The sequence below is a fragment of the Brachypodium distachyon genome, chromosome 4 (assembly GCF_000005505.3).
Source record: "Brachypodium distachyon strain Bd21 chromosome 4, Brachypodium_distachyon_v3.0, whole genome shotgun sequence".
Classification (NCBI taxonomy): domain Eukaryota; kingdom Viridiplantae; phylum Streptophyta; class Magnoliopsida; order Poales; family Poaceae; genus Brachypodium; species Brachypodium distachyon.
The window spans coordinates 8,790,278-8,813,539 of record NC_016134.3 but is presented as its reverse complement, the minus strand read 5'-3'; the positions used below and the strand labels follow the sequence as shown (position 1 = coordinate 8,813,539).

Here is a 23,262-nt window from a genome sequence, read left to right as displayed (position 1 = left end):
GATGCAGGAAGCACCGACGACGAGTAAGATGTGCGTACTGCTTGTTTGGGTTACGGGCCTATATTCCAACACGCTTTCACCGTGGTGTTGATGTAGCCCTTGTATCTTTCGTTTTCCATTGCAAAACAGTTGTTTTATTCCAGCTAACCCATGGAGTTATGCGAGTTGTAAGTACTTTTAAATTCTGGATGATACGTTGTAATATTGAGACCTTTGTTCTATGATATTACATTTTGAAACTGTGTGTGGTAGTGAGTCGATCCAGGGACTAGCACTAAAGCACAGAGATCGAACCCGTGTACGGGGGCGGTCGCTTCACACACAGAAGCCCGAGTCAGTTGTTCCAAAAAGGAAGAGAGGCATAACAGAAAGAACAGGATTCCGTGCAAGAATGAAGATTAAGCTTGATGGTGCGGCATATATCGTGGAAAAATTTGAGGAAGAACATAATCACCCCGTGATCAAAAAGTTTGATATGTGCAAATACTTGAGGTCACACCGACACTTGCCAAGAGAGGAAAGATAGTTTGTCAAACTACTACATGAATGCAACCTCCGGACGAGCCAAATGATGCAGCTCCTATCCCACCTCCATGGCACACTGAACGATCTTACTTACACGAGGACAGACATGGCTAACTTCAGGGCAGCGCTGCAGAGGGAACAAACTGTGATGGACATGCAGCACATGCTTCCGTATTTCGAACAGCTCAAGAAGGAGGACGGTGACTTTTTTTATAGCATCAAGCTGGATGATGAGGACAGAGTTATCAACTTGTATTGGGTCGATGGAGAAGCAAGAAGGTCGTACAAATATTACAGCAACTGCATCTCCTTTGACACAACTTATTTGACAAACAAATACAATATGCCCTGCGCACCTTTATTGGTATAAACAACCATGGGCAGTCCGTTCAGTTTGGCTGTGGTTTCCTGAGGAACGAAGACACCTTGAGCTTTGTGTGGCTATTCAAAACATTCTTGGAAGCAATGGATGGGATAGCTCCAGTGAATATCATAACTGACCAAGACTTTGCTATGCGGAACGGAATAAGTGAAGTTTTCCCGGATGCGACACACAGGAATTGCCGCTGGCACATTATGAAGAAAGCGCAGGAAAAGCTGGGGGGATTCATGGGGAGAAACCTGGAGCTGCATGCTGATTTTGAAGACTGCATTGACAACAGCTTTACATCGGAGGAGTTTGAGTGGAAATGGAACGCGATGATCGAAAAGTACCAAGTACAAAACAATGAAGACCTGGCAGCTCTATGGGAAAACATGACTAGTTGGGTCCCTGCATACTTCATGATGAATTTCTACCCCTTCTTACAGTCAACACAACGAAGCGAGGGGTTCAACCCAGTGTTGAAGAGATATGTCAGCCCCAGCAATTCTATATTTGACTTTGCACGGCAGTACACAGTTCTGCAGCAAAAGATACCGGGCGTGGAGAGACAAGCTGAAGCTGAAACAACGCTTACCGTCCCAAAGAAATGGGGGTTCAGCACAGTTGAAGAGCAAGTGAAGCTGGTATACACAAGGAGGATGTTCAACAGGTAAAAAAGGTTCAAAACTCTATTTATAGTTGCCACTGTCATCTGATTAAAGTTGCCACTGTCTTGTGATTAAAGTTGCCACTGTCATCTGATTAAAGTTGCCACTGTCATGTGAGTAAAGTTGCCAATTATCACTATTCCATATCTAAAAAGAAAGAAGTGCCGATTTTTTTTACTCAAAGTTGCCACTGTTCATGACTATAGTTACCACACTACCATTGTTAAAGGCTTTTAATCACCACTTTTATGGGCTTTGAGTTGCCATTTTTTTTTATAATATTAGTTACATCTGTTCTATGGTCCAAGTTGCCACTGTTCTATACTTTGAGTTGCCACCTTGTATGGTCCAACTTGCCAGTCTAACACTAGCCTCCTGGCATTGTTTGTGCTTTAGCTTGTAGTTTCCAAGAGGAACTCCAGCTGACCTCATACCATTGCCAGTGGACAGGGGCGACCATGTATGAGGCCGTGTCAATGACGGGGCATTCGGGGCAGTATGGCAGCAGGACATACCGGTTGGCGGCAGATATAGAAACAGGCATGTACTCTTGTGAATGCTGCAAATTTGACAGGGACGGCATTGTGTGCTGCCACATTCTCAGAGTTATGCAACATGAAGGGGTCAGAGTCCTGCCGCAACACTACATTCTCAAGAGGTGGACCTGGAATGCAGATGCCGCACTTGGGCCGCATGGTACACAGCAACTAAACACCGCACAGCAGGAGATGCCGGAAGATTACAGGAAATTGATGCGTTATGCAACGATGAACAAGGGTTTGAGTGATATTGCTAAAGACGCTTGTTATGGTCAGGATGCGACAAAAATAGTGGAAAGGCACATGAAGCAATGAGGAGCAAGCTGGCTGCGCTAAAGAAAAGAGAAGAAAAAGATGCTAGAGCAAGAGAAGCAATGGGAATGTCTAGGAGACATGGACTTCCGTCAGAAGGACCTACGTCAGGTGCTGGACCAGAAGGATCTGTGTCAGCGGCTGCGCAACAGGGGTCTACGTCGGAGGCGGTGCCAGTAGGATCTGCCACAGGGACTGCGACTGAAGGATCTGCCGCAGGGGCTAGGGAAGAAGGCAGGGGGAATACAATGGAGGACGCTACGCCAAGTGAAAATGTGGCACAAGAAGCATCCGCTGCATCCAACGGGTTTGGAATTAGGGATCCGCCAATGACTGCCACAAAGGGGAGGCCCAGGGAGAAGCGCTACAAATCACCCCTGGATATTGAACCAAAAGCACCGAAGAAACGAGGCCGCTGCAAAATCTGCAGGTCTGCTGAGCACGACGCAAGGACATGCCCGCAAAAGATGGCAAATCACGCGACATGCAATTAGAGGGAGCGTGGGTAGACATGTTCCTCTACTTACATATCTGTATGGCGGCTAGTGTTATGATCTGGAGCATAATAACCAGGATATAAAAAGGAAAATTAGACGCAAGTTGTTGAACGACATGCCTAAAAACTAGCACGTACAGTGATATGACAGTTGAAACCGTTTTTAAATAACGCATTGTTAATTTTGCTGTTCCCTCATTTTCATATCAGCTTTGTGTTGGCCATTTTTCATCAAATAATGATTCTGTTTGAACACTAAGTTGCACCAGGGGATGTGTGGAACATGTGGGGATGATTCATGCGTCCACAGCAAAAATGGTTACACTAAGTTGCCAGGCATGATTCAGTAACAGTTGCCAAATGGTTACACTAAGTTGCCAGGCATGATTCAGTAACAGTTGCCATTTGCATTCTCTGTTTTTACATTAAGTTGCCAGGCATTTCTTTTAAAGATATGCCACCAGAAAGCGGGTATGAATTGCCTTACATGAGCATGCATGAGTAATCATACAGACTGCGGCCCACAAAAAAAATAGAAACTATGAAACAGTAATTTCACAAACAAGTAATCTCTTAGCGTCGCTTACCTTATTTTGAGTGTTGCTCAATAAATTCCTTTGCATTCTTCTTCTCATTGAAATGCTGGTTCGTAACCAGTTGGTGAGTGATAATCTTCCTGGTTTCGACAATCTCATCCGGGCCAAACGCTGGCACAACTCTACCATCCCATTTCTTCAAGAACTCGAGCATGTAGAAGCCACAATCATCACTGGCATAAATATTACGTTAACGCGCGAGCACAGAAAAAATGGACAGAACGAAAGCAACTATTTTCGAAGGCGCTTACATATTATCTTGCATTGGCACAGATATGTGCTCAGTCGTAAAATCCTGGATCTGCATCTTGGTGTCGGCATAATGCTCTCTCCATGCTCGTTTAATGTTCAGCAACATCTCGCCAGAATGAAGTCGCAGCTCCTCATCATTAGGGCCGCGGAGGGAATCGAGAATCTCGAACTTCCGTTGGTTAGTGTTTACTGAAACAGTGTACCAATGACCCTCTCTATCCTTCGCTGATTCACCACCCCATAGCTGGAGGAATGGGAACATAACCTGAATAAAGAAAATAAAAAAAGGAAAGTTTGAATTCCCAAGTTCTAAGCATTATATCCTTGATATAAAAATTGTAAGTTGCCACCAGTGCTTCTGTATAACTTACCACATAAATGTAACTGCAGACTAAAAAAGAGCAGAAATAAATACTTACAAGTTTTTTTGCGAGTGAGCTTTGAAGCAGGGTCCTGACTGAACAATTTATTTATCAGATTGTGACGGGTGTGCCCCTCAGATAGCTTCCTAGCAACAACATACGAGACCACTACTTTGTCTTCCGGACACTCAAACCGCTGGATGTACTCAATGGCGGCTTCGGCAAGATTGGTCCCCAACCTCCCCTAGGCTTAACAGCCATCGCAAGCTCACCAAGCTCAGCAAAAGTTGACTTGCACAGGATTACAATTGTCCTGCATATATCAAGACTAACCAGAAAAAATGGAGCTATGTGAACAAATTAAAAAAATAATGGTACTATGTTTGCAAAATAATTTCAGTGATAAAATTGGGGGGGGGGGGGGGGGGGACATGGCTACTTACTTATTCGTCTTTGATGTCTTCCTACCTCCGCCAAACCGTTTGACTTTCTGGTATAACTCATTCACAGCAGCGGATGCTTTGATTTTGACATACGGCCCGCGCATATACTTTGAGGGCTGCACAATCCTCTTGGGTATAATTGTTGTCGCTGGAGTGGCACTGCAGTCCACAGCTTTTTGAATGGATGAATTTTTCATAGGAGTCTCCATTTTATCAGGGGCTGACACATGTAAGATAGCACAAAAATAACCTTGTCAATGGGGGAAAAAGGTGACGAAATTGCCACCAAAAATATCCAAAGTTACCAGGCAAGTAAAAGAATAATTGCTCTTAAGCATGGATGCATGGAAAAAAAGAAAAACACATTTTGAGGGTGCTGTTACTCGTTACTGTTATGAGATGCAAAATACCTTCTGCATAACCCGAGGCAGCCGCATCCCTTTCCCGTGCTTGTTTGTCCATTATATCAAATGCTTCAACTTCTTCCGGTGACAAATCCACAGATGATAGGACGACATCTCCGCACTTGATCTTCTCTGATTCTGTAACAGATGGGGTGGGGTCAAACAATAAAGTTGCCTACCAGAAAATATATGAAATGCCCCATGGTGAAAAAAATAAAAGATAAAGAGTGCGCACCCGTCTGATCTACCGGGACAGCAAATGACACGCGCTTGGCTTGCTTCGAATCAGGTACTTCACCTTGGGCGCTTCCTGCGATTGGTGGACTAGGTTGGCGACGTACCGGACTAAAGCCAAGATCACATGAGGGTGGGGTAAATGCCAAGGGATGGCGGTGGCTGGCCTGCACATGAACAAGTGGGGTTGCCCGTCTGTCGGTCATGCCTCCTGATGCTTCACATCTTTGCTGCTGAGCAATGCGTGGCGACTGCCGGTTTGCAACAACACTTTTCCGACCAAGCCCCAATTTAACAGCCGCTTTTGTTCTTCCGGAGGTCTTCGGCACAACTGCTTGGTGACCACGGTTCTCAAACAATAGAGACGCGGGAAACATCCCCGTGCGTAGTCCAACCAACCCCTCCACGGCTTCTTGTCCAGTTGGCGAAAGCTCGTCAATCAAAGCTTGACCCGAGACGGATACACCACCTGGTTTCAGCGGCACAGGTTCAGGCCTTGCCGATGGGGCAGCAGGCGACACGATATCGACCGGCCTTACTTCTGACCCAACAACAGGCGACACAATCACAACCGGCCTTGATGCTGACCAAACAGCAGGCGACGCCGCGTCGACGGGCCTGCTTCCAAAGGCGGTAACCACTCCAGGGTCTGGCGACGCAATCAGTACAGGCCTGACAGCCGACCCAACAAGTGCGCTCGCCGCAACGACAGTATGCCCATCTGCCGCCTTGTGATCTGCCGCCTTTGGATCTGCCGCCTTCGGATATGCCGTCTTGTGATCTGCGCCTTGTGATCTGCCGCCTTCGGATCTGCCGTATTGTGATATGCGCCTTGTGATCTGCCGCCTTCGGATCTGCCGCCTTCAGATCTGCCACCTTCGGATCATCAACGGTGTGCCCATCAGCAACATTTGGATCTGCCTCCTTCTGTTCTCTAAGCTGCGAGCGCAGTCTATCAAAAATATTGCTGGTTCTGCATACTGAAGCATGTGCTCGTGCTTGATCTGTTGATTGCTTCTTAATATGAGCTCGTGGTGCCCTATACATGAATATAAAAAGACAGACAAAGGTAACAACAAAGTTGTTTCATGTATGAGATGTGAGAACAGTGAAACATCAATGAGTAAAGGGTATTGATCGTACAATTCAGGAATACGAGATGCGGTGCTGCTTGCACCATCAATAGATGCCTCATCCGTTTTCCGCGAAGGACCGTTCCGAGAAACACGAGAGACCTCCTTGCAGGTGCCTTTTCAGTGACTCTAATGAATGAAACAACAAGACCAATCAAAATACTAACAAAAAAAACAAAGTTGCCACATCATATATAAACAAGATGCCAGCAAAAGTGACTACTAATTCACTAGAATTGCCATCAGTGCATAGTTTGAATTGCCACGCCATGCATAAAACAGCAAGGGGGCTCATGTGCAAGAGTTACCACATCATGTACAAAAGAAATGCCAACAAGGGTGACTGTTAATTAACCAGAGTTGCCACATGTTCATGTTTGAAATTGCCACACCATGCATAAAACAGCAAGGGGGCTCATGTGCAAGAGTTACCACATCATGTACAAAAGAAATGCCAACAAGGGTGACTGGTAATTAACCAAAGTTGCCACATGTTCATGTTTGAAATTGCCATATGCAGCTACTAAACTCAGAGAAAACATAAAAGGGAGCAAATGAATAAGTACAAAAATGGAATTGATCCATACTTTACAGCAATACGGGCTGCGTTGGTCAGATCATTGTTTTGTGCCCCGTCTAGGTTTCGATAAAGACGAGGAGAACTCCTTGAAGGTGCAATATGCTTTGTAACTGCCTTCTTTAAGACCCTGGCAAACGTAAATATAAATGTAACATTCAAATCAATATACCGCATGGTGTTAAACATAAAATGCAACAAAAAATGGATGTAAAGTTGCTATGTCAGTTCGTTATGTAATTTCCATTAAAAAAAACACCATACTTTTCAATAGCAGGGGCGCCAGCGGGTGAATCCTCCTCTCTTGCCCCACCCTTGGTTGGAGAAAACCGAGGAGACCTCCTTGCAGGTCTAGTACTCTTTGTCGGAACCATTTTAGTAGATCTGTGTTAAAAGTAAAATTGCCATGCCATTTTTAATTTAAAGGGGGGCAACAATCTATTAACACTCGTATCGATACCGTGCGGAAAAACATACCTCGGTTTCTTACACTTATCGAGATCAGCATGAGGTGGCATATCACTCCTGCTTGGGAATTAAAAAACAAAAGTGAAGATTTTGTAAGGGACATAGGAATAATTGCCATGTTAAGTTTAAATTGCCATGGAATTATAAGTGGAGTTGCCACGTTACTGCCATAAAGATTGCCAAGGAATGATAAGTATAGTTGCCACATCAATGCCATAAAGAATGCCGTGGAATGACGCCTACATGTTGCCATGCAAAAAAATCATAAAATTGCCATGCAGTGCTAACAAAAGAAAAAATGTACCTCTTTCTCTTTAAATTCAGTTCCGCAGCCACAATTTTGGTGATTTCACGGTGCACGTCGTCCGTGGTGCCTTTGTCTCGGTCATCGGCTTCACCCCTGCCCCCTCTGCCACCGGATTCATCACCAGGTTCGTCGTTCGGTGCTGCCTCATCGTTGTCGTTGCAGCCAGAGCCGTCATTGTTATTCCCGCCGCCGTCATTCCCACTACCTTGACCCTCATGAGCATTGCCCCTGCCCATCCCCCCTCTTCATTGTCGCCATCCTTATTCCCTTCTCCTTCTCCTCCTCCAGGGTTGAAGGGTGGGTCGTCATCATTGTCGCTACTCTCGCCACTGTCATGAACTTGTTCATCTTCATCGTCGATGTCGCTCGCGTAATTGTAACCCTCGAACCTACCCCTAGCAGTACGAGAGCGCGTGGGCGCACCGCCGGTGACCGTACCAAAACGGCGCGCCATTTCTTCACTTTAGGGAGGCGTCAGACCAGTCCACCCTTGGACAAGATTGGCCAATAGACAGGTCATGCCTGACGCAAACTGACCCATGAGAGTTTCAACTTTCTTCCGCTCCTACAACAAAATCAGAACAGTAAAAAAAAAGGTGAGAAAAGATCGTGGTAAGCAGCAACAAAAAATGGAAGGTGAAAAAATGATGTGAGGCCACATTGGATGCGACAAAGCAAAAATAAAAAAATAAAAAGTAACCTTCGGTTCGATATCAGGGTGGCTATTCATGTTAATCCACTTGGAAAACTGATCAGGACCCCCAAAATACGAATAGTTCACAGCATGGTCAGATATTAGCTGTGACAAAACAAAAAATTGTAGAAAAAAGACATAATTAGCACGCATAAAGCAAAAAGGAGAACCGCTTGCCCATGCCATGTGACAAAACATGCAGATATTGCAGGGGGGTAACCTGGAGTTTCCCAAAAGATCCATCTTCTTTTGTGCCTGCTTTCAAAACTTCATCAATCAAGCTGTTTGTCCATGCAGTGACTCCAAACGGAGCAGCGGGCAAATCTAACCCAAGCTCGCTGATATCCAAACTATCAACATACAACAGCTGCAAAACACAAAAATAGATGTCAACACAAGGGTGAGTTATCTAATTAAAAAACAGAACAAACAAAAAAAAAAGAAAGTTGTAGACACAACACACATGAAAAAGGTTGAATGGCATACCATAAGGTAAAGACGGCAACCCTTGTTTAATTTCTTCTTGGACAAATTCTCATGAAGTTGGTCGAGGACAAACTTGCAAAAGTTGTAATTGTGCACGTTGGCGATATCATCCTTGAAACCCCCCCAAAAAAAGGATTGTTGTTATAAATATGAAGAATATATGGACATTAAACAGCTCTCATTGAGCTACATGAGCAAACTGAAAGAAAAAGAAAGTAAAACATAGGCCATGAAAAATTGCCAAAAAAAACTTTGATGAGTTGTCATACAGAACTGTTATAAGCTGCCATGTAACTGATGTACGGCTTGCCGTCGATGAAACATACATGAGTTGCCATGATGAAAATATATGAGTTGCCATGCAAATTATGTATGACTTGCCATGGTGGGTATATATGAGTTGCCATAACATGTAAAAAGTCAGCTGCCATTCCGGCAGTGTTAAAGTGCATACTGCGTGATAATGAAAAAAAAATACAGAGGCATTATATAACAAGAGATGTACCAAAACAGGATAGCACCTGTTGCTTATCCTCGTGCTAGTGGTTGGTGCCAATATAGTACTCATGATGTACATCAGGGCAAGCCTCTTGAATCTGTTGCCGGACTCCGTCATATCCTTCAACATTGTATTCACCTGGCTGTGCAATGGGGCTTTGGATAGATCGACACCAGGGAACATCTGTGGTGCAAGCCGGGCCTCAATGTCCTTGTCCACTCTGTATGGGACAGGCAACTCACCGCGGGGGCACCCCAAAGCATTGTAGACAGATCCTTCGGTCATTGGGATCCTGCCCTTGGCAGGGATAAGAAGATACCTGGCCGAAGAGTCATAACAACTCGCAAGCCAATCCGTCACTTTATTGTGTAGCTTGGTGGTGTTGATATGGAGGAAAGGCGTAAACTCCATGTTCCTGATATCCAGCTTTTGTGCAGCATTGAAATGCTTGTATAGTTTGGTCAGCCCAAATGGAGAAGCCCTGTTCCTTATAGCGACATGCTGATACACAACAAAACAAAAACAGAGGAAAATGATATGTTCAGATGAGCGAGCAAAAAAAAGCTAACCAGAGGAAATGATATGTTCAGGAAATCATATGTTCAGGTGAGTGAACAAAAACAGAGGAAAAGATATGGCTACTGCATGAAACTGCAGTTATCATGTATACAGTAAATTTGAAATGTGGATGACAAAGTTGCCATCATATATGTTGATGAATTGCCACCAGATAGGAAAAACAGTAACCATAAAATTGAAAATTGAAATGTGGATGACAAAGTTGCCATCATATATGTTGATGAATTGCCACCAGATATGAAAAACAGTAAACATAAATTTGAAATGTGGATGACAAAGTTGCCATCATATATGTTGATGAATTGCCGCCAGATAGGGAAAACAATAACCATCTCAAATGTAAAAAAATGACAATTAATATACAGTTAACCTTTATGTGTTCTTCGCCCAAATCAACATCATCCCGTTTCCTGACCATGGCTCCCAACACCTGAAAATGAAAACAAATAAACTCAACTCAAGCATTTCTTACTGTCTATCTTGCCACTAGCCACTAATATACCCAAGGTCAAACATAATCCTGCAGTTGCCACCCTAAAATTGTTTACGTTGCCTCCCTAAAATTGTTTAAGTTGCCTCTGGACATGGATGTTCAGTAAACAGTGATTAACAAGTACAACTTATCAGATTGTACACAACCACACCATTATACCAGAATTAACAACTAATGCGTGTATGGGTGCATCCACCATATACATGCAGTGCACGAACTCAAACAAAAATTTGGCATCACCTCCAGGAAATAGAAACAGGACAGAAATATGAACCCACAAGGATACAACCCATGTTGTCGATTGGGGGCAGGTTTTGAACTCCGTTTGAACTCTCTGAACTCCATCATCGCCTGGATCCAGCATGCATGCCGTGCAAGCCGACCCTGTACAAACCAGATACGAACGCGCGCGTATAGCAAATCCCCAACAATCACGGTCCAAAAAAACGCGAAAATCAACCACTACATCGCGCCACGCCAAACACATGATCCGTCCTCGTCGAAAACCCGAATCAAAACTCGAACGGGAAAGGAAAGGGAGGGCATCGTCTTGCAGGACTCGCTACCACGCGGCACCAATCCGTTCGAAATCGCCTCATACAAATCACACAGACGACCACGAAACGGATCACCCGGTTCATATCTGCCCCCCTGCCCCCATCTGGACAAAACCTAATCGAATCGAGGTTGCCACGGGCTGATTCCTTGAGATACAAATCACTGCCGAAATCCCAAAATTCGAAATCCCCACCAAAAATCTGACGGATAAAAGCCTCCCCCTGATGAGTACCTGGTATTGGGCGCGACTTGATCGGAGCAGACGACCGATTCCGCCGCTGGCGGCCACGCAGCGGTCGTCGGAGATGAAGACGAATAGGGCGGAGAGGGACGCGCGCGGGTGGAATAGAAGAGGGGGGTTACGGGATTCAGTTCGGACAGTGGGCAGTAATGGGGGTTAAACGCAACCGTGAATAACAACAGGCGCGGCTCCCAATGTTTGAACTGCCCCCTAGCCACGCTGGCGCTGACGTGGATGCCGGAACAGGTGTCCCCCGAGCAAAAACGCATCCACCCGCTTCTCTCTCGATCGGACGCACGAGCGCGCGTCGCGCAAAGAGTCCATCGAGAGAACGTGTGCGCGTTATAAAATCCGTATATATATTTGTAGACCAAGAATACTGCAATAAACAGAACTACTGTATTTGGATTTGGGAACACAGACATGAATTTGTGTAGTGTAAAACACCTATCACTGCAGTGATCGTGTTTAAGATGCAATTTTTTTTTTGAGGGGAATGTTGAAGATGCAATTTGTCTGCTGCGTAGGAGAGCAGAGTGTTTTGTGATCTTATTCTTTGCAGCCCACTGGACTCCACTGGGCTAAACTTGGGCCTCCATTCCTATAAGCGGTGGTTTTATGGCCCAGTAAGCAGACTGTCGTCCTTTCTTGGTGTCGTTCTTCTGCCCCCAATTTCCTCGTTGCCGACGGCGGCCTCTTCGCCGCATCGCCGTCGCCTCTTCTTCTTCTCCAGCCCAGCCCGAAGAGCCAGCGCCGGTCTCTATCTGCCTCTCCTACTCCTCGCTGGCCGCCGTCTCCTTCACCTGCTCGCTGCCCCCTTCTTCGCCGCCGCAATCAGACGCCCCGCGGGAGCTCGTCACCGGGCTTAGAGAGGATGGCCGTCGCTGACTACTTTGTCGCCACGCCGTCATCGTCTCCGTCGCCGGCGTCATCTCGGTATCAAAAGGTAACTTTCTGCTTCCCCCCGCTGTGCTGCTCGCTCCCATAAGCCCAGACCCTGACCTTTCAAACCCAAGAATTATTTAGATTTTTTATTTGAGAAACAAGAACTGCTTACAATGGGGCATCGCAAATAAACCGTAGCCGCAACCAAACGATTAATCAACCGTAGGCTTGGATGAATCCACATACTAGTCATTTGATTTAATTAGCAGCATTGTGAGGATCATTTCAGAGTTCAGCTCTGCGACTGAAGAAGTGAAGAGTCACACACATACAGTCACCTTCGTTCCTTGCCAAATAATTCTACATACAATCTGTGTGGACTAGCCATCCAATCCTCCAATGTCCACTCACAGTTCTCCTTTTTTCCCATCAATCCGCATGGATTTATATATCCACTTGGGGATATTTTGGGTCCAGATACACCACTTGTCTGGGTGGGAAGCCTCGCTGTCGCAATCTGCTGAGCAAGGGCACCCAGAGAAATGAATGGCGTGCCTTTCTTATGTCTTATATCCGGCTTTCAAACGGAAAGATATTTATTTCCATGATGGCTGCTTCCCCACTTATTCCGAATCTTTGAAACCGAGAAGCCGCTGATGATGACTTTGAATTCATCAAGTCAATGGACGATGACCAGGTCACCTTCCTTGCCGACATAACTTTAGCTTATTGTTCTATTATTGAGACAAATATCTGATTTATCCTATATATAATCGGTGAGCTTTTCATCAAGACTCCAATGTCCACACACATACTTCTTATCCGTCCGTTGGATTTTGCTGCTGAGAGGGAAAATTAAGGACCACATGATGCACAGTGAAGTCAACTATCCTAAATAGCAACACATTCAAAGTTGGGTGGACGTGTACACTACATTATATAAGACTACCGATTAATGGCAACACAAGTAAACAATTGCATTTGTTTGTACTGGACATTGACACGTAGACACCACAGGAGCAATGGCCATGGTGTTGGATGCGTTTGCATCCTATGTTGGTGACCTGCTCAAGCAGGTGGTGGAGGACGAGGTGGGGATGCTGCTCGGTGTCACCGGCGATATCGAGAACATGGGCATCAAGCTCGGGGAGCTCAAGAAATTGCTCACAGATGCTGACAGGAGGAACATCACTGATGAGAGCGTGCAAGAATGGGTGGCAGAGCTCAAGCACGCCATGTACGAGGCTACTAACATCCTCGACCTCTGCCACCTAAAGGCCATGGAGCATGGGCCATCCACTGTGAATGCGGGTTGCTTCAATCCATTGCTTTTCTGCCTGCGGAATCCCCTCCATGCCCATAACATCGGTAGCCGTATCAAAACGCTTAACCAGAAGCTCGACAAAATCAAGAAGCAGAGCACTGAGTTCAGCTTCATCCTCAGTTCATATGAGGATCCTGGCAGCAGGGTGCAAGCTGAGAAGGCCAACCACACCCGGGAGTCCACGGGGCAGCTCGACGTGTCGGGTGTAGTTGGGGAGAAGATCGAAGAAGACACCAGAGAACTAGTGGTCAGGATCTTGCAGAAAAGAAATGAGATAGGCAACAACATCATGGTGATCGCCATCGTAGGTGTCGGCGGGATTGGCAAGACCACCCTCGCCCAGAAGGTATTCAATGATGATTCCATCCAAGGTGAGTTTGACAAGAGGATATGGTTGAGTGTCAACCAGAACTTTGACAAGACTGAGTTGCTCAAGACGGCCATCACCCTTGCCGGGGGAGACCACCATGGTGAAAAAGTATTGGCCGTGCTCCAACCAATCCTTACCACGGCACTAACAGGGAAGAAGTTCTTGCTGGTGTTGGATGATTTGTGGAGTCATGGAGCGTGGGAGGGTGTGCTCAAAATACCCTTAGTCAATACTGCTGTTTCAGGAAGCCGGGTCCTCATCACTACTAGACATGAAGGTGTCGCCCGAGGGATGACAGCCACGTGGCCCCACCACCACATCGACACGTTATCGTCTGATGACGCTTGGTCATTGCTCAAGAAGCAGGTACATGAGTAATTAAACACTAGTGTCTTAATCAAGTGAATACTTTGTCTCCATCTATTTATTATCAGACTAGGTAGCTGAGAGAAATTGATTTCAGGATGCTTTCAAATTAATATGGGCTGTTAATTTTTGTGCATTTCAATGGTTCATATCTACTATTACCATTGAGATGGTAAGAGGCTATCAATAATCTTGCATGCTGATATAAACTTGTCTCTTTTACCAATATAGAAGTAAATAATAATGCCGTTAGAGCATAGTCCTAAAACAAGGGACTATATCATAGCGCCAATTCAAAATTCCATATTTTATTCATGCCTATGTAACAAAGATTCATGATTTTAGATTTGGTTTTCTCGAGTTTGATTAATAATACGAAATTCAGTTAACCAATAGATGTGTCATTTTTTTTACACTGAAGAAATATGGGTGCAATTCATGTACTGAGTAAAATGTGCTAAATTTCAGTCACTTTGCCAACCCTTGGACGATGATCTGACTCAACTCGCGCTATCATAGGACAAAATAAAAATGAAAAGTTAGCCCAGTACTGAAAAATAACAATTTGGCTGAACCCCTACCAAAATAAGAAAAATAGTAGAAAACAAAGAAAAACTAGTAATTAGACTAAACGTTTTGATATAGTTTTGTTCAAAAAATGGCTCGCAAATACTGTATCCGTCGTAGCGTCATCCCACACTCCAACGGTCACCAATACCGCTGCAACATGAGGCCTGCCAACCAACCTCCACCATTGCAGCATTAAGGAATACTGCCGACAGCGCAACATGTACCAGCTCCACTCACCTCCTGCACCGCCCCACCTTAGGCATAAAGTATGTTCGTGATATATAGAATTCATTGCATGAATCTTCGGTATATGGGAGAAAGATAAAGAATAACATTTCCTTTTTGACTAACTTACGTATAAAATTTAAGGGAAAATTCTTGATGGGTTAGTCCTTTGGACAACTATGCCCTCATAATACAAACTGAGCTTAGAACTCAGCTCACACATGGGCCTACAGTAGACAATTCTAAAGTCTATTTGGATACTGATGCTACTCTTACCTGACACATCCAACACTCCCCCTCAAGATGGGCATGGGTTAACCACTAGGTCTCTCCCCATGTACTAGACGACTACTACTGTTGCTGCTGCTGCTCTGGTTAGCCAAGAAATGCAGAGCATACTATTCTCTGCTTCTCCCCTTACATTCCAATCACAAGTGCATCTGAACAGCAAACAAGCAGCATCCCAGCTAATTCATTGCTCCTGTTATTCAATGCCCATGCTAAAGTGAACAAGCCCCTGCATGGCAAGCATACTTGCACGTCCGTCTTACTCCTGCAGACCGAAGCGACATGGCCGGCTCCCACTCCTGCTTTGTGCTGCAGCTGCCTGATGCCTCGGCGGCTGCCACGCCCGGCCACGCTCCACCAATCCTGTATTTACGATTAGCCGATGACCATGCACGGAGCAATGAGGTGTGGCCAACCGCCATGTGGCTAAAATGCGCACAACTGTTGTTGCTGACAAGAGCCAGAGTGGTGAGGAGTTGCGGTTTGGGTTAGGAGGAGCCTTAGCTCTGATACCATGTAGATTGAATTAGAGGAAATTTCTGGATTGATTAGTCCTTTGGACCGCCATACTCTTCATATATATAAAACACAAACTGGGCTTACAAGTCAACTCCCACATGAGCCTCCGTAAAGCAATTCTTAACTCCATTAGGGTACTAATGCTACTCTTACCTCACACACAACTTACACTTCAACATTTTCATACTTTGAATATTTGCATGGTCAAACATACCATTGCTTAGTCGGCGATTCGATAATCAAATGCTCCTCTTATCTCTTAAGAGGTAAATTTGAGCATCTTAAAGCGTTTTGTACACAGTTAATTAACTCTGTCGGTACATCCGCATTTTGCAGGTACTCTCAAGTGGAACAGATGAATACCACGTCAATACATTGAAGGATGTCGGATTGAAAATCATAAAAATTTGTGGTGGTTTGCCGCTTGCTATCAAAGTAATGGGAGGACTCTTGCGTCAAAGGGAGATGCATCGTCGTGACTGGGAGCAGGTTTTGGATAATTCTGATTGGTCAACGACTAAAATGCCCGAAGATCTCAATAATGCAGTATACTTGAGCTATCAAGATATGCCTCCTTATCTGAAGCAGTGCTTTCTATTCTACGCTCTTCTTCCTAAAAGTACAAGATTTGATGTGCTCCATGTCGTTGGCATGTGGATTAGCGAAGGATTTATTCACGGAAACCATAGTGATTTAGAAGAAACAGGAAGAAATTACTACAAGGAGTTGATATCTAGGAACCTTATAGAGCCAGATAATAAGAGTTATTTTGAACAATGGTTTTGCAGCATGCATGATGTTGTTCGCTCATTTGGTCAATATATTGCTAGAAAGGAAGCACTCATAGCTCACAATGGAGAAATTGATACTCTTACTAAACTTAACTCGCAGAAGTTTCTTCGGTTGTCTATAGAAACCAGCCAATTGCAATCTGGTGAACTTCACTGGAAATCTTTACAAGAACAGGAATCAGTGAGAACATTAATCTCAACTATCCCGATCGAGATGAAGCCCGGTGATTCACTGGTTACTTTTTCTAGTCTGAGGACTCTCTATATTGAATCTGCTGATGTGGCTTTGCTTGAATCTTTGCATAAACTCAAGCACATGAGATATCTGACACTAGTAAATACTAGTATATCTGCACTTCCAGAAAACATTGGCAAGATGAAATTATTGCAATTCATTGACCTGAGTGAATGTAACAATTTGGTGGATCTTCCAAATAGCATTGTGAAGCTTAGCCAGCTGAGGTATCTTAACCTTCCTAGCAACGGGAGTATCATATCTAGAGGGTTCTGTGGTCTGACTAATATGAGGATTCTAGGTGGGTTTCCAGCTCTAGTGGATGGTGATTGGTGCAGTTTGGATGAGTTGGGGCCTCTTTCCCATCTCAGATTTCTAAGATTAGAGCAATTAGAGAATGTATCTACTGCATCGTCTGCTGCTAATGTTAGGCTTGGTGAGAAGATCCGTCTTACTAAGCTATTACTGGGGTGCACTAGCAAACTGGGATATGATGGGTTGGTCAGAAGAGAAGATGTCTCTGCCGAGGAGCAGCAACGAATAGAGATGGTGTTCAATCAGCTCTGCCCTCCATCCAGTGTAGAATATATTAATATTTCTGGGTATTTTGGCCAGCAACACCCGAGTTGGATGATGTCAATGCCAACGGTGCCCCTCAATAACTTGAAGTTCCTATTGCTGTGTGATGTAGCTTGTTGCAACCAACTTCCCAGTGGCTTGTGTCAGCTCCCCTGTCTACAGGAACTTCAAGTGCGGCGCGCTCCATGCATCAAGCGTGTTGGAACTGAATTCTTGCATTCCTCACAGCCGGTGGCAGCTGCATTTCCGAGGTTAAACAAGATGGTCTTAAAACGAATGGTGGAGTGGGAGGAGTGGGAGTGGGAGGAGCAAGTGCAAGCCATGCCCTGTTTGGAGGAGCTTTTGCTCAAAAGGTGCAAACTCAGGCTTGTTCCTCCTGGCCTTGCCTCCCAGGCAAGGGCTTTGAGAAAGTTATCCATAAAACATGTCAAGCAGCTTACCTACCTTGAGAACTGTATGTTTGTTGTGGATCTTACAGTGGATCGATGCCCTGACCTGGAGAGGATCACTGATCTACCAAAACTGCAGAAGCTCACCATCATCGATTGCCCAAAGCTGAAGGTACTGAATGGTGTTCCTCAACTGGACAGGGTGGTCCTGGAGGATTACACCATGGAAGAACTCCCAGAATACGTGCGAGAAATAAAGCCAAGGCATTTGCAGGTATTCTGCAGGCTATGGTTGCTTGCTTCTGTAGCCACAGGACAATCCGGTATTGAGTGGGACAAGTTCAGCCATGTCGAGTATGTAAAGTCATATGCGCGTGATGGAGACAACCGAAGGAAATGGTATGTGTTGTACACAAGAGGTAACTGCAAGCTGGAGTCAAATATTAGCCGCTCTACTGTATTTCAAGGTAAAATTGAAAATACAAGCTTTGTCTTCATTTATTTGGGCGCTCTATCAGTTTAGTTCTTTTCATTTGGCTCTTACCATTCATCAGTATATCCTAACGACTGAATGTATTCCATATGTACCTTTTGTTTCTCTTGAGTGCGTCATTTCCTACAAAATATAAACATGGTTGTACTAGACATGCCACTTCAGTTTTAGCTAGCTCTAGTTGTATGTCTTGTTGGTTTCATGCCCTAGGATCACCCGCGCACACATGCACCAACTCGACACAACTCGTCGAGCTCCTATTGAACTCGCCGGAAACCTTAGATGGAAACACAACCCACATGTACACAATCACCCAGGGCCTTTTCTCCTTTATTTGTAGATGCATAAGCTTACAGTGTCTAGCTCGTAAACAACTTGGAAATGAACCCAACCAATTTATTATTTTCCTAAACAAAACCATCTTTTGAAGCCAACTATATATGATATGGAAGCCACATGTTCCGGACACAAACACAGCTATATATATGCAAGTTGGATTATTCCCAGCATGTGTAGGTTGTTTATGGGCTACTTTCTGATTTGGCTGCACTCCCTCAAATTGCTAATTATTTGATTTTACTTGTTCTCCTAGTTTGCGTTGAATTGAATAAATCTAGAGTAATATGTTATTCTAGTAATAAATTCCAAATCATGAATGTACATTGCAGTAAGTGAACACTGTTGGACTACAGCCCTTGCCTCGCAAGTCCAGATGCATCATGTAACCAGTTTTGTATTTTTTTCTTTCCATGCAGAAACATTATCGTCTTCTATGATCGAGACACAAAGATTTGAGCATCTCTACAAAATGAAAATAACTACCTTCGATTATGTCTGCAGCTTGGTTAGGGTACCATTTTTGGAAGACATGATGGCAAGGGATCACAGGTTTGCTGATGGGAGAGTGCTATGTTTACAAGACCGAGTAGCAGTTGCTCTGAGAATGCTGAACTCTGGTGAGCCTCCGGAGACAGTAGGATCCTCTCTTGGCATGAACAAGTCAATCGTCTTGCTGATAACTAAGAGTTTTGTTGATGCTATGTGGGAGAAAGCAATGCACCACTTGGACTGGCCAGGTTCCAACAGAATAGAGAACATCAAGTACAAGTTTGACAAGATCCATGGGCTGCCAAACTGCTGCGGTGTTGTGCATACAGATCACATCACATTTGAATCACAGAACAGTGACCATGAGGTGAATGCTGGCATGCTAATGCAAGCTGTTGTTGATACAGATATGAGGTTCACAAACATTTGGTTGGGATCATCAAGTAACATGAACCAGTCGAGCATTTTGCATGACTCTGTGCTCTTCAAGCACTGCGAGAAGGATACTTGGCTGAATGGTAGCAAGCTGAATTTATCAGACGGAAGGCAAGTTGGAGAATACATAATTGGTGATGCAGGATTTCCTCTTCTTCCTTGGCTTCTCACATCTTTCCAGGAGAATGACCTCTCAGATTATCAAGTCGAGTTTAATAGGAGACACTCTCAAGCCATGACCATCACACTGACCAAGGCACTAGCGAAGTTAAAAGATACATGGAAGTTCCTGCATGGAGGGGTGTGGCGCCCAGAAAATCAATTTGAGCCGATGTGGGTAATCTATGCATGTTGCATGCTGCATAACATAGTGATAGACAAGGAGTGCGGCACAGGTATGGGGAGCTATCAAAAGGTGAACTACAGCCAGCAAGTGCACCAGTTAGTCGATGAGGACCCAGTCATGGTGAGAGATGTGTTGTCGCAACACTTGACCAGCAAACCATTGGAACCAGGAGGTAAATTAACACAACTGCTCATGAATTCATTCAGTTACTCTATATTTTCTCTGGTTTTCTAATGTATTGTGTTGTGCTAATTCAAACTTCCTTGGTGAGTAAAGTTGTATAGTTATGCTTTAGCTTTGATCTATATGTGCTCTGATTAATTGTCATTGGCTGTGCATCATCACTTTTCAGATGATATCTATACATGTTATATGTAGACATTGGGTCTAGGAAAATCCATGCTCCAGAACGGATTGGCCTGTGACCTAGCAATGAGAATGCGGTTGTCTCATTCTCACCACTGGTTTCATTCTCTAGGAATGGCACAGTTTGCCATATTTATTAAAAGAACATGTGCGTGGACATAATTGGAACTATGTGCTTGCTAGTTAAGTTAGGACGGCAGGGGACTCTTTAAATTTTCCTAGCGTGTGTAGGAGACGCATGCTACATATAGTGGTGCAAGTGTGGTATGTGTAGGCTGCGCTTGTCTTTGTTTCACTCTCAAAAAACTGCACATTTCAGACACCATGAACTTGTGGGCTATATGCATCTTTGATGAACTAAATTTCGGTCAAAATCCCCAATTTTGGCCAAACACTAATCCCCAGATTGGACACCACAAACCAGTGCAACCAAAATCGAACTCACCAGAGCAATGGAGAGGGTAGAATCACATGATAATCCACTGCAGAGCTCCAATCTGTCGGTTGAATCCATTGCTTCTCTTCTGGCGCCACCAATGGAAGAAAGAGTGGGAATAACAGCGTGGGAGGGAAATGAGAAGATTCGCGCACTCTTCTTCTTTATAGGCACATGGTTGGCTTCGACCGTGGTTGGACCCAGGCCGAACCGGCGGTTCAACCCAGATCTGGACCAGGCAACCATTTTTTGTAAATGTGGTTACGGAACAATACTTGGAGCGATATGGTGTGAGTGTAGAGGCAGATTAATTTGGAGCAACTGACACACAATGAGTATATGCATAGATGAGGTAGTGGATGTATATATTTTCTTCATTTTTATAGAGAATATATATTTTCTTCATTGAGTCTAATTCGAACTGATCTATGCTGTGTAAGCAGCCAGATGCCTCCTCTTTTACATGTCTGATCTGGCACCTAAAGGTTATTAAAACAGAACGATTCTTTGATTCAGTTTTAGCAATTATTAGTTGTATAGGTTGTCGACCAATACTAGTTATTGAATTTGTGGATGCAATTTTAACACTGTCGCGGCTGAGCTCTTGCCTTGGAATTTATGGACCACTTTTGCATTGTGCTCTTGCTTAGGAACCCTATCTATTTTTGAGGATGCACAAACACTCGAATCTGTGTTAAAAATGCCAAGAAGAACCTTCAACTATGTCTGTGGCTTGCTGAAGGAATCGTCTCTGGAAATTATGAACGACTACTTCTTTTTCGATATGAGGTTATTTTCTTTAGAGGAGCGAGTAGCCATCGCTCTGATAATGCTCAACTCTGGTGACCCTCCTGCAACTGTTGGATCCTTTATTGGAGTGAACGAGTCAACCGTGCCGCTGGTCACCAAGAGCTTTGTTGATGCCATGTTGGAGAGAGCACAGCACCATTTGCGCTGGCCACAATCTGATGAAATGGAGAAGATGAAATCCATGTTTGATGAGATCCATGGCTTGCCAAACTGCTGTGGTGTTTTGCATACAACGCATGTCACATCTGCGTCAAGAAGCTGGGACCATTTCGATAAGGACAGCTTTGTACTGCAAGGTGTCATTGCTCCAGATATGAGGTTCACAAGCATTTGGGTGGCGCCACGGCCAGCTAACACGAGCCAGTCAAGCTTTTTGCACGACTCTAATCTCTTCGAGTATTGCGAGAAGGGTGCATGGCTGAATGGCAGCAAGCTCAAGGTAGCATCAGAAGAAGTTGGTGAATACGTAATTGGTGATGTAGGATATCCTCTTCTGCCCTGGCTGCTCACACCTTATTACCAGCTACAGAATGACCTCTCAGATATTCCTTATCAAGTTGAGTTCAACAGCAGACACTCTGCAGTTAAAAACATCGCGCTGAAGGTGCTGGCAAGGTTGGAAGGCACATGGAAGTCCATGCACGGTGAGTGGCGCCCAGACACTCCACGCGAGATGTCCCGGGCAATCCACGCATGCTGCATCTTACATAACATAGTGATAGACATAGAGGAAGATGCTGGCATGCCGAGCGATCAGGAGGAAGATGACAGCAAGCAAAAGCGCCAGTTAGAAGACGAAGATGCTGTGAGAGCAAGGGATGTACTGTCCGAGTACATGACCAGCAGGTCATCCGAATCTAGAGGTAAATTAACACTAGTGCGCAAGCATTTTAATTTGTTCGTCAGGTTTTCTATTAATTCTGCCCTGTTAATTCCATTTTTCATTCATTTAGTCGACGAGGTGGATCAAGAGGTGCAACACAGAAAGCAGCTCCATCCGGTTCAGGGTGAAAAAGGGAAGCAAGAAGCACAAAGATGAACAGCAGAGGAAGAGAAACGATGCTTAATTTGGTACTCCATGCCCCCTGCATCCAGCTTGGTAGACAAAGTTGATGCTGTCATGTTTCTTTGGCAAGAAGAATTGAGTTCAACGCTCTTCATTTACACTGAGCCCATATTTCTTTGGCAACAGAATAGTTCTTTATTATATTTGTATGTTGGATTTAATTAAGCTTTTACGCGTTGAGGAAATTGATAATGTGGCTGCATGTATGTAGACTATTCATGAAGTATTTCCATCCTCGAGTTGATGCAAGCTGAGTTTTGTATGTTTATGACATCTTCCAGCTCCGTGCTACAGGGAATCTTTGAACTGCTGGTTCGCACGCCAAAAGGCATGCAGAAAAAGTTACAGGGTGAGCCTATTTGATATTTTATCCGTTACCTGAAGAATCCGCAAACATAATTGCAGAGACTCGTGTATGTTTATGACATCTTCCAGCCCTATGCAGAATAAGTTACAGGGCTAAGCCTATTTGGTATTTCATTTATAAAAGATATTCAACAAAAGATGACTTAGTTGTTAAGTTGTTTTTTGTCACTAGCTAATATATATAAATATAAGTCGTAGAAGGTTTTCTCACAAAAAAGAGAGTCAAAGAAGTCTGTTTTGTATTGCCAATTGGTTGTTGGTCTATATATTCACATGAGTAAATTTCACAAAACTACATTTTTTAGGCCAGCTCTGTCGCCGAGCCACACTTAACGCAAAACCGTC

At 44.4% G+C, this 23,262-nt stretch overlaps 2 protein-coding genes and 1 pseudogene across 6 annotated transcripts; 2 read left to right on the top strand and 1 right to left on the bottom strand.

Annotated features, from left to right (window-relative positions):
* The first annotated feature begins 261 nt into the window (after positions 1–261).
* Positions 262–1,563, top strand: LOC106866666 (annotated as a pseudogene).
* On the bottom strand, positions 730–12,593 carry LOC104584887. Of its 3 annotated transcripts, XM_024455143.1 has the most exons (18): positions 12,288–12,593; positions 10,309–10,368; positions 9,366–9,860; positions 8,861–8,971; positions 8,595–8,741; positions 8,381–8,479; positions 7,678–8,245; positions 7,383–7,430; positions 7,170–7,289; positions 6,916–7,035; positions 6,339–6,457; positions 5,197–6,234; positions 4,968–5,099; positions 4,558–4,777; positions 4,172–4,442; positions 3,752–4,017; positions 3,492–3,673; positions 730–748 (listed from the first exon to the last, which is right to left on the bottom strand). In XM_024455143.1, exons 1-7 carry the CDS (start codon positions 12,366–12,368, stop codon positions 8,144–8,146), a joined length of 1,095 nt encoding a protein of 364 aa, XP_024310911.1. In that variant the 5' UTR covers positions 12,369–12,593; the 3' UTR covers positions 730–748; positions 3,492–3,673; positions 3,752–4,017; positions 4,172–4,442; positions 4,558–4,777; positions 4,968–5,099; positions 5,197–6,234; positions 6,339–6,457; positions 6,916–7,035; positions 7,170–7,289; positions 7,383–7,430; positions 7,678–8,143. The 3 variants fall into 3 exon arrangements, with proteins under 3 accessions (XP_024310911.1, XP_024310910.1, XP_024310912.1); XM_024455142.1 differs by lacking the exon at positions 730–748 and having other exon boundaries at positions 3,244–3,673; XM_024455144.1 differs by lacking the exons at positions 730–748; positions 12,288–12,593 and adding an exon at positions 11,222–11,395 and having other exon boundaries at positions 3,244–3,673.
* LOC100827806 (disease resistance protein RGA2) lies at positions 11,896–22,822 on the top strand. Of its 3 annotated transcripts, none has more exons than XM_024455140.1 (6): positions 11,896–12,176; positions 13,133–14,175; positions 16,114–18,238; positions 19,020–20,045; positions 21,326–22,348; positions 22,439–22,822. In XM_024455140.1, the coding sequence occupies exons 2-6, from the start codon at positions 13,138–13,140 to the stop codon at positions 22,522–22,524; spliced, it is 5,298 nt and encodes a 1,765-aa protein (XP_024310908.1). In that variant the 5' UTR covers positions 11,896–12,176; positions 13,133–13,137; the 3' UTR covers positions 22,525–22,822. The 3 variants fall into 3 exon arrangements, with proteins under 3 accessions (XP_024310908.1, XP_024310909.1, XP_003575641.2); XM_003575593.4 differs by lacking the exon at positions 11,896–12,176 and adding an exon at positions 12,698–12,812 and having other exon boundaries at positions 22,439–22,819; XM_024455141.1 differs by lacking the exon at positions 13,133–14,175 and having other exon boundaries at positions 11,897–12,176.
* The last annotated feature ends 440 nt before the right edge of the window (positions 22,823–23,262 follow it).

What these genes read in the sequence shown, in the direction of transcription:
- LOC104584887 (XM_024455143.1), bottom strand. Translation starts at nt 12,368, where the DNA reads ATGACTAGTATGTGGATTCATCCAAGCCTACGGTTGATTAATCGTTTG. An exon ending in TTTATTTGCGATGCCCCATT is followed by an intron (nt 10,369 to 12,287) that starts GTAAGCAGTTCT and finishes TTTCATTTTCAG; the next exon opens with GTGTTGGGAGCCATGGTCAG. An exon ending in ACCCTGATATCGAACCGAAG is followed by an intron (nt 8,246 to 8,380) that starts GTTACTTTTTAT and finishes ATTTTGTTGTAG; the next exon opens with GAGCGGAAGAAAGTTGAAAC.
- LOC100827806 (XM_024455140.1), top strand. Translation starts at nt 13,138, where the DNA reads ATGGCCATGGTGTTGGATGCGTTTGCATCCTATGTTGGTGACCTGCTC. An exon ending in CCGCTCTACTGTATTTCAAG is followed by an intron (nt 18,239 to 19,019) that starts GTAAAATTGAAA and finishes CTTTCCATGCAG; the next exon opens with AAACATTATCGTCTTCTATG. An exon ending in CAGGTCATCCGAATCTAGAG is followed by an intron (nt 22,349 to 22,438) that starts GTAAATTAACAC and finishes TCATTCATTTAG; the next exon opens with TCGACGAGGTGGATCAAGAG.